General features: G+C 35.9%; 1 protein-coding gene and 1 long non-coding RNA gene across 4 annotated transcripts in view; one reads left to right on the top strand and one right to left on the bottom strand.

Annotated features, from left to right (window-relative positions):
- Nucleotides 1-14,046, top strand: part of MIB1 (MIB E3 ubiquitin protein ligase 1) — a 74,171-nt gene that overhangs the window by 28,926 nt on the left and 31,199 nt on the right. For all 3 annotated transcript variants that reach the window (XM_031504016.2, XM_021551558.3, XM_021551557.3), the window contains exons 11-12: nt 292-489; nt 2,676-2,827. In XM_031504016.2, coding sequence (XP_031359876.1) covers nt 292-489; nt 2,676-2,827 — 350 coding nt within the window. The remainder of the gene's footprint in view (nt 1-291; nt 490-2,675; nt 2,828-14,046) is intronic.
- Nucleotides 7,112-13,397, bottom strand: LOC110482364 (uncharacterized). The gene is made up of 2 exons (XR_002467405.2): nt 12,407-13,397; nt 7,112-11,010 (listed from the first exon to the last, which is right to left on the bottom strand). It is a non-coding gene; the product is annotated as an uncharacterized LOC110482364 (long non-coding RNA).

Genomic DNA, 14,046 nt, shown 5'->3' with positions numbered 1-14,046 from the left:
ACCAAACCACACAAAGATTCAGGGCAATAGTTGTATATGCTGTACAATATCATATGTTGTAGAACATGTGTATATATATGTGTATATATATATACACATATACACATTTATATATGAAGTGATTCTTCATCCTCTGTTGCTGTACTTTGACAAATTATTTAATTAGGTATTTTAATGGTAGTCTCATTTTTCTTACTACATTAAATATGGACAGTTGTTAGTTGAAATAATCTTGTTTAAATGCAAAGGAAATGTGAAATATACCGGGTTAAATGAATGTTTCTACTTCAGGACAAGGATGGAGACAGGGCTGTCCATCATGCAGCCTTTGGTGATGAGGGTGCTGTGATTGAGGTTTTGCACCGAGGCAGTGCAGATTTGAATGCTCGCAACAAGCGCAGGCAGACTCCACTCCATATTGCTGTCAACAAAGGTCATCTGCAAGTTGTCAAGACTTTACTGGACTTCGGCTGCCACCCCAGTCTCCAGGTAGGGAGACATTTTAATGTAGGGTCACTTCTGAGCTACTGAATTGTATGATTTGCTGCATGTGGATGATAGAAAAATTACAGTAAATGGGATTGAAAGGAACAGATATTATAAAGTTGTCTGTCTCAACTTTTACCCCCACCGTGTGATCAACTGTAACAGAAATGCTGTTAAGTCTGTTTTCTTGACAGCTAGATTGACACCTAGTTTATTCTGTAGTTGAGACTAATTGGTATTTTTACAGTCTGTAGTTATTTCTAATTGTTAACTTTCCTTCCTGATTAATTACTCTTATATTGAAACCACAACACTGTACTACTTCTGCAACCTACAGTTAAGAGGGTGATGATACTGTGGAATGTTTTGTTAAAAGAAAACTTTTATTTTTTTCCTAAAATAGATCTATCATTGATAGAACTACTTAGTCAGATTCACTTTCAAATATTCAGCTTTTTATGTAGAAAGCCCTCATGTGTAGGATCCATAATTTCACAGAGAATTTCATCTGTAATGAAGGTGATGGATGCAGTAGCATAAGTGCAATGTCCTTTTTAGAAGGTAGAGGGAAAATGTGCTATCAGATAAGCAGGTATCCACACTGCTGGATGCAGCTGCATGAACTGCATTAGTAAAACCAATGAGAATGGGTAAGTTTGAAGAGATTTGCATCAGAAAGAGCTGTAGTGGCCTGGGCAAATCAAGATATGCAGTAACGAGACATTGCCTTTTTACTTTGCCATGTCAATAATCAGATTTTTTTTAACTGTATCCTCATAAAAGAAGATGAGCAAAAGCTTTTTTGAAATTAATGAGCATAGCGATTGTTTATTTATCTCCTTCTACCTGACTCTTAAGGTATTGTCTTGATCTTGCTGAGGTTGAGCTGTTATATCCATCCAGATCCTGTTTAGTGTTTGTTGAACAGTAGGTATAATAAGGAGTCTGATGTATTGAGACCAATAAAGGGTGACTGTAAGTCACATAGGAACTATGGGTAGCCAAAGTGGATTTGCCTGAGTTCAAATTACAGAATTTTGTTTCAGTTGAAAAGGTCAATAAAATGGTGTAAGGATGCTCCATCTGGAAAATACAATTAGCTATTGAAAAGAAATGATCTTCCAGATTCAGCATATTTGCTGAGGTACTGCGATGTGCAGATGTGAGTAGGTGATTGATTTTGTCAATGACAGCACAGGGGAGTAAGACTGAAGCATGACTGGAATTTAATTGGCCAGCGCTCTACTGCTGTGGCCACTTCACTGTGTAAACAGTAACATATGTTACTCTGTAAATAGGAAATTCAGGAAATATGATAATTTAAACCAAGTCCAAGCTACATGATTTAGTTCTGGCAAATTGGTTCACAGTGGTTCAAGTGTTTCCATATTTTGGCACTTTTTGTTCAGCAAGTTTTGATTCTCACTGTAGAGATCTGTTTTCATACTAGTGTATTGCTAAAATGATTGGTTTCTGTGTTAGCTTGCAGTTGAGTCAATGTTGGTGACAAAAGACTTCCTGACTTATGTGGTGCAAGAATTCTACTGGAAGCATAAATCTGGATATTTTGCCTATGTAGCTGCAAATAAGCTTAAATGGATGTGGTTTTCTCACTGTTAGTCTAGAGCATTTCTCTTCAGACCAGGCTTTTGAGTCCTTGAATAAGTAATGTACAAAATGCTTCTAGGAATAAGAAGTTTTTTTCCTTATTTGCTATATTTGAAAAATAAAGCATCAAGCTAGAAGTATAAATTCTTTGCCTGATCAATTGTGCTGTCAAGAATTATCATGTACATTGTGTAATATAATCTTGTATTAGCTATAACAAGTTAAAAGCTTAATACTGCTTCTATGACATTGGCTTTTGTTTCATGGAAAATTATATGCTTCAGTTAAAACAACAGATATGCCTGCTTTTAGTACCTGGACTGCATTTTATTTTTATTTGCCTATGCTTTGATGTCACACTGCTATTTCAGTATTATATTCTACATAGTTAATTGCTGGCTAAACTTAGCATTTATTACTCAAAATTCCATGCCTCATTCCACCTGACTAGTCTTCCCTCTGTTGCATTAGTTTTTGTTGTCCTGTTATTCATAAATTGTAAGTCATTTTCCTAGAGATATTGTAGCATCTTTTTAATGTGGATGCATGCAAAAACTGATGCAAACTGTTTCTGGTTTTAGGATTCTGAAGGAGACACTCCACTTCATGATGCAATAAGTAAAAAGCGTGATGATATCCTTGCTGTACTCTTAGAAGCTGGAGCAGATGTTACTATCACCAACAACAATGGGTTTAATGCTCTTCACCATGCTGCACTAAGAGGAAACCCTAGGTACAGATTTCTTTTTAAAGATTGTTTTTTATTGTATGTAAAAGGAAAACAAGTACACGTAAAGGTAGAGCTAAGGTATTCTTTCAGAGAATCCTTAAATCTGCATGTAGTTGTATTGCTTAAATGTTGATGTTGCTTAGCTATGCCTCTTTCTAATTCTTGGAAGCCCTTACTAGAATGAAGCTAAAAGTCTGCTCAGTTTAATGCTGTATCCAGATAACTCCAAATTCCTGATAAATTTTCTGTCATGGCTATAAAATTTTGCCAATAAAAGTTTTGATGACTAAGTTAGTAAGATGTTGAAGATGGAATTTTGACATAGGATGAAAGTAGTAAATACTGCTATGTTTCCCTTCTTGAGTATTTGAGTTGATAAAGGTATTTGAGCTTTTTACAAATACTTATTTGTGGATAAGTTTTAAGTAAACCATACAGTTCTAAAGCACTCTCAGGATTGTTGCATTAGATTATATTTGTTAGTATTTGAAACAGTTAATCACATTTTCACAGGCATATATCTAGAAGGAAATTTGTATTTCAGGTTTTATATAGCAGCTCAACTAAAAAAATTCATTTTAAGGCACAAATGGTTTTATACTAGCTGCATTCTATATGTCTACATTTAAATTTCAGTTAAGATAGCTTTTGGAAACAACTGCATAAGTAGAACTTCAAAGAGAAGTTGTGTTGCTGATTCCTTATTACATTGTGGATAAATGGTATTTGTCAAAGCTGTCATGCTAACAAGACTTGAATAATACTTTATCCTCGGCTGGAGGATTTAGTATAGTATTCTTCACAAAAGAAGAAACGTGTCTGTTTCCCTGTTTACTACTAAATTCAGCTTTTAAGTTGAGAGAAGTTGGAGAAATAATGTCTGTAAATTTGTATAAATTTCATCCATTATTAATATATGGGATTAAAATCTAGATTAGTCTCAAAACATAACTATGAAGACGGGTTAAAAAGTAAACATAATTAATTATCTGTGTATATGGAATGGAATAATTTAATGAGTAAAAGTAGTGGTTGGAAGTGTTGATAGGATGAATAAATGTTTACCGTTTTCTACATTACTCATAAATGGTCTTTAAGAGAACATGTCAAGGACCAAATGAAGGGAGCTTACTTTCGGCATTCAGAAGACAGTTCTTCCAAGTCTCATTTGGTAACTTCTTCCTCTAAAGTGAATTCCTCCTTGTTACATAACAGCATTAGCCAGGAGTACTGTTTCTTGTCTCAGTTACCTTGGTGGGGTATTTTTTGTTTGGTTGGTATTTTTTCTGCAGTGCTTTTCCTCAGCTCTTGTGATAGTTGCTTTGTGTGACCATAATCTCGAGATGCAGGGAAATTGTATGGGGGAAAAATGCTTTTCATAGGCATGTGCTGGAGATTTTTCCATGGGTGAATATTTTAGAAGTGGCAGACTATTCATTTGATGGAGGGATCCAAGTTGTAGTTCAGACTGGGTCAGTTTGATGGTTGGTAGAATGTGGAGTTTAGTGAAGTTTTAACCAGAATCCTTCCTCGTTTACGAAAGTTTTCATTGGAAGTATTGGAAAATGTTTCCAGTATTAGTGATTTGAATGCTGTGTGGGTTCCCTCCACACATGTGGTTTCACTTGTATCTAAAACAGATACTTAATATTATTCTTTGGTTGCAGTTCCATGTGAGCACTGCTCAAGCATGTAGAAAAGGAATTTTGTCTCCCATCACAGAAAGAGTAGTTTCATCTAAAATATCTAATGCTCACAGCATTAGATTTTTTACCCATCAGCCTGGGAAGAAATAATTGAAAATGAAACCAAAATAAATCTATTTTGATTTCTCCCTGTGGCCAAAAATTGTCATGGCAGTTTCATTCATCTAGGAGTTTAGTTTTCTATCCCTCAAGACTTCAGTGATACTCTTTTGTTTCATTGCTGATTTTGTAGTTCTGCCACTTGCCTGTTTCTGAATGAAACCAAGGTTTTTGTACTTGCCACTTTGTTTTTCTAATTTGATATAGAACAACGGTTATTACTGATCTGTTAAATACACTAAGTACAAGCTATTTAAAGCACTGTTAAAAATAACCCCCTCATCTTTAGCTTGTTACTGCTGTGGGTCACAGACAGTATGTAATAGGTTCTGCTTGAAACCTTTCTTTTCCTCATCTAAGCTTCTCTGCTCCACCTCAACTGGAGGTTTTGCGGCTTTGGGTTGTGGTGCCTTTTATTAATACAATGCATTAAATTCTCCTATATTCAAATATATAGATATATTATATAATTTCTATCTTCTTTTATAACACTTAAACACATATTCATGTGTGTATATAGATGTGTATGCATTTGTGTGCATAGCTATAATTCTAAAAATTAAAAACATGCTTTGTATGCAAGAATTAATGAAGTTTGCATACATCTTCCTTGTTGAGGATAATAAAATAAATGCGTGTTATAAGTGCATGAGTACCACAATAAAAGGACGTCGATTTCTGTAGTATTTTTTCTAGATGTCAAATAGGTGTTTGGAACCAAATTCTTTTTCAGAGCAACACCTCTTGTTTCTTGAATTCTGACCTTTATAAATAATAGGAAGATAAAACCTACAAATTGTGCTGAGAAGAACATTCCAAAGTTTTTAATTTTTCATTTGAAAACAAATACATTCTATTTTAAATGTTGGAATATTGGATAAAGATTATAAGAAAGATAGCGATATATGTCAAATAGCTTAGATTTTCTCAGAACTTTATCTTCCATGGCAGTTTGGCTGTGTTTTCCATAAGTCAAGGTACAGTGTGTTTCAGAGAGCATCCTATTCTTAGTAGAATGTCTCCTTTTCATGTTTTGCTTCTCTTTGTACCTTGTGAATTGGTACAGAAAGAACTTCTGGTTTTTGTGCTGATGTATAATGTTGAAATATAGAATGAGTGTTGGTTTATGCTGTAGGTAGCATTAAACGTGTGCATGGGAGATAGAGCTAAAAAGAAACTTTAAATTAAGTATGGGGAAGTTAAACTTTAATACATAGTTTCTTGTTTGTGATTTTTAATGGAGTCAGTCATATTAAAAGTGCATTTATTATGGACTTTTTTCAAAGTACTGTGAGCCTTAAAGTTTGGCAGACTTTGCCTCTTCAGTGTTAATGAGATTTTTTTCAGAGAGAAAAAAGGAGAGTAAAAATTGAAAATACTGTACAGATTGGTTATTTTTGCCATGTTACCATCTCTTGCTTATGTTTGATCTATTCGCATACCTGTGACTTCAGATTTTTGAGCTGAAGACATGACTGTGAAGTGTAGGCGTATTTTATATCCGTTGCCCCAGTTAGGTTTAGATTTGCATTGTGTCTTGTGAAGAGAGCTTTATTCACTCTGCAGCTAGCATCTTAAATAGAGGCTGCTCTTGGAGCTGACCTGACTTCACACACTTGTATGATTAGTTCTTCAGAGCAGTAAATTCTGCTGGACTTTAAATCAAAAAATCAAAGTCCTGGAGTAAGATACAGATTTCAGGTATAGCAAGAAGTATGTCATCTTTATGTTCATAAACTGGCAAGTAGGAGACTGTGGTTTAAAATAAATTGTAATTTTTCCCCATGGTTTTATCATTATTTAGGAGATCTCTGTTTCTAGATTTGCAGATGGTTTGAATGGGTTGGCAGTGAAATTTCTAACTGTAGCAATTTAATTGAGAGGTGGGGTTTCTCACTTCCACGTACTGTTAATGAGTGTCTTCAGGAAGTGTCTCCAGGACTCACGGGATGAGTTGTCATGGAGGTCCTCAGAGAGACAAGTTCTGAGGAAATGAGAGTGGTACAATTATTTTCTAAATCAGTCAAAGTGTTTTTTGCCTTTGTATTTGCAGTTCTGACAGTAAATGTAGGTTAAACTTAGTTGAAGCTGAGTGCAGAGTCTGTTTTTAAAACCTCTTATTAAAGTATTATGTCAGAAAATGCTTTGGAAGAATAATTCTGTTCAAGTTGGTTTGCAGGAAGAATATCATCTCCATGAGCAGACCTGTTATTAGGTGGCAGGTTAGCCTGTAGCTGTTGAGGTCAGAAACAAATTTATTATCATTAAATAGTAAGTAATGTGACCAACAGATACAAAATGGCAAATACAGTTCCTGCCCTATGGAGTTTCTTCCTTTGTACAACATAAAAAAGGGGAGAGGGGTGCCCAGAAAGTAAATCTACCCTGCCAGTACTGTCCATGATTGCTCGGTTTTGAGTTTTTTTGGTCAGTATTGCTAGAAAGGGCACCAGACTTGAGGAAGAATACAGGAGACAATAAATCATTGGAAAATGTTTATTTCACTGCTTACCTATCTTTATAAATGTTGTAAGAGATGATTTTTACTGCGTATGGACAAAATGTTAACACCAGTAGCTATTTATTTACAAATACAAACTTGAGAATTTCCCACAGTCCTAGTTACCTTCCATCTTCAGGCTGCCTAAAAAGTTGAGCTGGACTGAAGAGAAGACTACTTAATTGCTCTGAGCAGGTTTCGTGTCCAGTTTTAACAAAATGAGAAATCCTGTAGTGATCAATGCATAGCTACAGCTGGTTGAAGGGGACCAAATCCATTGAAGAGGTGATTTGGTTCCATTTTACCAGCTTTAGCAAAGCATTGGAGTGCAGGAAGCTTATAATTCAGTAACACATTTTAAAGCACATGAGCAGTGCACAAAGAACACGAGGCTTTTCTTCTATGTTACGCAATTTGTTTCTTGTCAATGCAAATTTTTAACTCTTTCCTAATTTGGAGATGGCACAGTTAAAAGCTGTATACCAGAAAGGCCTGTACAGGTTTGTTCTGTCCTTGAGTATTTCCTTGAGGATCGTGAGATGAGACTCAAATCAAATCAAAGTTACAGTTTAAACTTTTTCCTGTATAGTGTAATCAAATTTTAGACTAGGTTAGAAACTGTAGTCTTAAAGTTTCTATCAGAAATAGAACTCCCTTACTTCTTTATGTTAAGCTTTACTGGGGAAGAATGTTTCATGTTTCAGTTTCTTTGTCACCTTCCTCCCTCCCTTCCCTTCATTCATTTTCTGGCAGGTTTCCTTTTTGCAACTGCTTTTATGCTGTAGTTAGCACAAATATAAATGCCAAGTGCTTTCAGTTCCATTGCTATATCTCTAGTTAGTATTAATTTTTTAGGAATGATTATATAATATAGCAGGATAAATTCTTTTTTTCTTTACTTTGATAGGATATGTAAAAACATTTAATGCCAGAAAAACACAGCTTTTAAAGATTTTTCTGGGGTTGCATCTGATTTCTTCTAAACTAAGGTCCTTAATACAACTGTGCGAGCTCACATAGCTTTTTTTATGTCACACTGAATTCTATCTGAGCTTTGACTGCAGTGGAAATTAGGGAACAACCTTGGTTCAAACCATTCTCTAGTAATGAGTGTGTCAAGGATAGTTCACATGTGTTTGTTGCATAGTCTGATGATGGTGAGAAGATTTATGTAAATATATTCCCCAACACTATGTATCTTAAAAGAAATGTAGCAGGTGTGTCACTTGGACTTAAGCATCAAGATGGCTATAAAATGAGTTTCTATTTTTACTAGTTATAGAGGAACTGTTTTACAGATACAGCTGCTCAAGTGCGCTTTTGGATGGCAATACAGTTTCATGTACTGGCCATATCGGGACAAAAAACTGCTGTGGAAAAAAGCCGTGTAGCATTTGATAATGTCAGCATCTGTTATCCCTGTCAGTCACACAGTTGAAATGTTTGAGTTACAACTGTGTCAGCAGATGCCCGAAGTTCAACGTGTGCTCGGTTAAAATTGAACAGCTGATCTAAGTGATGGATGTGACATTTTAGAGTGACTGGGTATGTATTCTTAGAGATATGCTAACATGAACTAGCAGGAAGCAATGTCAACATATAATTTTAACTTTTGTATCACTCTGAACTGTCATTTTGTGTCAGAATAACATTGCAATGTTATACAAGGGAGAACACAGTATGATAAATTGTTATCAAAAACCTTTCGGATAAATTAAAGCTGTTAAAAAATCAGTCCCATTTTATAGTAGAAGCTAGATCAATTGGTGCTGAGCACAGGAGCTCATCAGGAAAAGAAGAAAATGCTTAGCAATTAACCCCTCAATGAAACTGCTAGTTATACCAAATTGCTTCTATAAGCATGATTGAGTTTAGTAGCCTTGCGTTATTCAGAAAAGTTACTGCAATTTAATTTGTTTCCCACTATAAACCAGGTTTTGATTTAGATGTTAAGATACTGTAGCCTTCGTGTCAAAATACCTGCTCGTTAGAGAAAGCTTTAAAAAAATACTGAAACTTTGCTTTCTTAAGCATGTAAGATAATACTTCTGCTTATATATATATATAAAAATATTAATATGAAGTCTCACGTGCTAAAAATATCAGGCTGTGTATATTATGAGCTGTTTCAGAATTATGTGAGTATTTAAAAATAAGTTCTCCATCTAAAAATCATGTGTTGCCTTTGTTTATATTTTTGTTTGTTTTGGTTGGAGTTTTTTTTCCTCACAGACATTTTAGTAAGCAAAAGGCTACAGTTAGAATCTTTAATCTGGGCCAAATGTGCCTACTTATCATGGATGTATCCTATTTAATAACTGCTGTCATGAATAGAATTGGCTGGATTGATGAGTGAGGAGTTCTTTCCTCACATTTTTCCCTTGTTCCTGGATTTGATGTTGAGTATCTTTACTTAGGGATGGTATGCATCAGTATTTTAATTAATATCACTTTTAGAACTTGAAACTATTGCAGAACTATTTCTCATTTCGTTCTTTAAATTTTTTGAATGCTACAATGTTTTTTTTGTGGCAAATTTTCTTAAATTTGGACTTAAAGTAAATTCAGCTAATTTCAAAATAGTATTTAAGATAACTTACCTTTTAGGCTGTAGTTGTCATTTGTGTTTTCATTTAGGAATCTGTCAATAGCTTTAATCCGCTGACTAGCAGCTCTGGCCTAGAAATCTCTGTATTGTCACTTTCTGTGCATAAACCTGACACTGCACTTTGTATCGACACTGCACTTTGTACTATGCTCAGTGAGCATAATAAGTGCTGATTTGGAGAAAATTCTAACTTAAGTCTTAGTAAATTGCAGAAGTTATACTCAATTATTTTGGCTGTCAATTTTTGTAAATCAGACCTGTAATTCCTTAGCTGTTAATATTTGTGTTAGTTGCAGCCTGTGGATTAAATGTTCTGTGGTAGATGCAAATTTAAGTACTACCATCTGAAGTACACAGAACAGGCTGTGATTACTAGAACAGTGTCTTGATTTTATGAGATGCATTTTGCTAACTAGGCTTTTACGTTTAGTTTAAGATCTATGAAGTGAGGAGTACTGGTAATGATGAATTTTGCAACTATGCTGCAGTCTTAATCGGTGCGTTTCAAGGTTTCACTTCCAGCCTTGCTTTGAATTCTGCTTGCAACTAATATTCTGCTTATCAGCTGTTAACAATTCTTCATACCCACTTTTATAGTCACTTAATTTAATGTTTTGTGATTTGTTACTAACAAGTATGAGTTATTTTGGCAACACCAGCTGACCCTGAGCAAGCCAATTTGTCACATGAATGTCATTCAAACAAGAGGGAAACCTGTTTCTTCCAGCAGCTGTTTAGTTTCCTCTTACTGGTTGTTCCTGGCCTGCCAAAAATACATACTTCTTTACATTCCATAGCATTGTATGTTCATATGGGTACATAAAGAAGTATGTGCTCTGAGCAGGTACACACAGAGTTGCTTGACTGCCTGTCAGATGAACCTAAGAAGTATTTTGCTGCTTTTTCTTGCTGTTATTAGGTGAAACTGGCTGACAGTTCTCTGGAAGGACAACAGTTCTGATAAACTGATGGTAGAAAATAAACTTACTATGCTAACTGAACTTTGCAATGCAATTTACAATTTACCTTCACAGTGTCTTAAATCTGGGCATGGGTAATTCTTTTGGGATGGCACTGATGTTAGAAGTAGTTTTCCATATTTTTGCAGCCTCTTGCTCTTCTAAGTGACCATGTTTAAGTAGAGAATTGAATCGCTCGTAGGCTTGCAGTGTCTTTTCTTGGCATTCGTAGTTGTAGTCCACTGTAAAAACTTCAGCTTCCTCTCAGGTCTTCTAGCAGATTTTCATGCTGGGGCAAGTTTGCATCTAGTGTCCTGAAGGGAGGAATAGACTGAGATAAAATAGCTGTTATAAATTTATTTCCTTGCTCCAAATCCCACTTCTATGTTTTTTGTATCCCATCCATTATTCTGCAAACTCTTTGCAGGTTTATACTTTTTTACACTGTATTTTGGAGTGATTAAAAAAACAAAACAAAAAATAAAGCAAAACAAAAAAACCTCAGTAAAATCCCAACCCAAACACAAAAACACATGTCACCAGAGATCTTCCTTATCCTAAAGATGATGACATTGAATTAAGAAAACAACCTCTAACTGCAGTGACAGGAGTTGGATTGTTAGGCCAAAGGTCACATGTGAAAGCTAATACCTATTCAACACTTCTGCAAGCAGCTTTTCTTGTTCTTTAAAACTGGCACTCACCTGCTTCAAAGTCTTGTCCACCCTTGAAATATTTATGACAGCTAAAATAGTTAACTAAAAAAAATTAACCCAAACCAAACAAAAAACCTCACAGAAAAAAAGCCCAAGTTTAACCTTGTTTCATAAGATTTTGTGCGACTTGATTTGGAACGGTAGTTAAATATTTGATGTGCAGTACAGCTTTGACTTCTGAGGGACTGTCAGATATAGCTTACGGTTGCTTAATAGGTATTTCAGGAGTTGATTTGGGTTTCAGTAAAGAGTAAGCTTTGTCTCTATAGCATTGGAAGGTAAATTTGAAATAAGCTTAACAATTAGTAACTGTAATAGTTGTAAGGAAAGCTGAGAGCAGAGGAAGTAAGAATTTCTGCAGCTCGTGACAAAAACCTAGTGCAGCTGATAGAGAGCAAATCAGAGTGTAGCAGTAGCTAGCACAGTAGTACAAGGAGAATCAGCAATGCAGCATTAGAATCATAGCAGTCACATTCTAGTTTTTAAGTAGGCTGTTTTCATGTATGTCTGATATAAAGCACCTTGAAAATTTTGCCGAGACCTATTTGAGAACTCAGCATTGCACTACCACACTGTTTATTAGGTTTTCTTTTTCAAGTTGGTACATTTTTAGTTGTGCATAGGAAAATATATTTCACTGAAATGAACAACCAGTTAATGGCATTGCAATTTACTAGTTTATCTTCTTTAAAAAGAATTCTGCCTACTAAGCAAGTTGGGATTTGGTTTTTTTGGGGGTTTTTTTGTTTGTTTGTTTCTTCCCTTTTTTTCTTTTTTTTTGCTATGAAATTTGGACTAACAGTTGATTTATTTCAACCTGCTCTTTACACTACAAATGCTTGATACTTTAGCGCACTCAAAAATAAGCTGTTCCCAGAGTAGAGGGATTAATACAACAATTTAAAAACAGTCTAGTAAATAAGATATACATGCAGAAAGTCATAGGCATCCTTTAAACGTGCAGAATAATGCAGGTCTCCTGATGTTGTGTTACCTGTAAGCTTAGTATCGTGCAGCATTTGCAGTTGGAAGAGAGGTAATGACCTAGAGACACATCAGCAGCAGCCATCTCATCCTGAGTGCTCTCACTCTATTCGCTGAATCAGCTCTTCGTTACATGGGAGGGGGAGGCAAGGGGGGGCGAATGTCGGTGCATACAGTACCTCACCACCTTAAATAGATAAAACTTAAAAAAAAAAAGGCATGAAGATGGGTGCCTAATTGGCACCTCATTCCTTTCTTTTGAATGCTAAAATATGGATGATGTTGTATAGAAATTATACCTTATGTCTGCTGGACTGAGAGTTAAGACTCCAAGGATAGATGCTAGGAAGCCAAGGGAAGGTGAACTTAGCCCACTGTCAGATGAAGATAATCACAGGCAAAAAGAAAAATAAAAACCCAACAAAAGACCAAAACCAAGCCCCCAAAAGTTGGAGTTGCTTCCAAAAAAAAGATTAGAAAAAGGCACCAAAAAAATAGCGATCGTCTCCCCCCTCCCCCGGCAAATATTGGTTTCTTCTAGTTCCTTAGATATTGCACTGCATCTTTTCTTGCTTGAGGTTATGTTTCCAGGCTTAACTGTAGGCAGGTCTGTGTTGAAGCTACTTCCCATCTTCAGAGGTCAAGTCTGCTCGCGAGGTCAGGGCTCCCGCACACACACTACAGAAGTCACCAACCGTATTTCCCACTTAGAGGGCACGAGCAAAACTGTTACGGCTTTATAGGCAGCTAAGCATTTGAAACATGCACTCCCAGGCAAACAGGCTCTCTTGTGCCTCTCTCTTCCCTGACCATATTTAGTCAACCATTGCAAAAAATAGTCTCTCAGCTGTCGATTGTCGATCCGGCAGCGAAGGGAGCCTCTATCCAGCTCTCTGCCTATTGATTGTGCAGCCTGCACTTCCACCGCCGCTTAGCCATTTGTCCCCAGGTTTTTTTAGCACTGCCAAATAAAGCTCTCTCTCATGTTTCCAGTTAGATTTCCCAGGTTTTCACTGAGCTTGCGCTGCTACTAGTAAACCCTGATGAGGTTGTCACTATACTTAGAAACATTTGGGGCGGGGGGGGGGAGGAGTGGGAGAGGGGGGAAAAAAAAAGGCAGCCCTGCTAGTAACAAGGCAAGGACTTCACGCAGATATAGAACAATAAATATCCTGCGCTGCCATGGCAGGTTGTGTAACCTGGTTTCTTGATCACTGAAAAATGCGGTGACTAACATGCCGATTAACCTGAGGTCTGAGCAGCCTCAGTCTGAGTTTTCAATTGCAAATCATACAGTTGTTTTATAAAGAATAAGTCAGTGCCCATTTGTAGCCCTGCATTTCCATATTCAAATCAAGTTAGAAATTATTTGAAAAACTTTAATTAGTAAATTTGTGTAATTGCGTACCATTATGTTTAAGAATGCCATTGTGTTTTGTTTCTAATGCTTATCCATAGAATTGCATCTAAAGAAAATAAATGCATGTGTAAATTAGGTGCTACTGTTCTTTAAAAAAACCTGAATTGTTTTAGAAGAAAAGAATAAAAGAAGAAATCAAGGGAACAGCTCATTGCATTAATCTTTCATGTTTACAAAATTGGCTCATGGCAAGCCTAATAACTGCATATTCAAAATAGGAAGAGGGATTT

The sequence above is a fragment of the Lonchura striata genome, chromosome 1 (genome assembly GCF_046129695.1).
Source record: "Lonchura striata isolate bLonStr1 chromosome 1, bLonStr1.mat, whole genome shotgun sequence".
Classification (NCBI taxonomy): Eukaryota; Metazoa; Chordata; class Aves; order Passeriformes; family Estrildidae; genus Lonchura; species Lonchura striata.
Note: the sequence above shows the minus strand (reverse complement) of the source record. Positions and strands in the feature narration are given on the sequence as shown.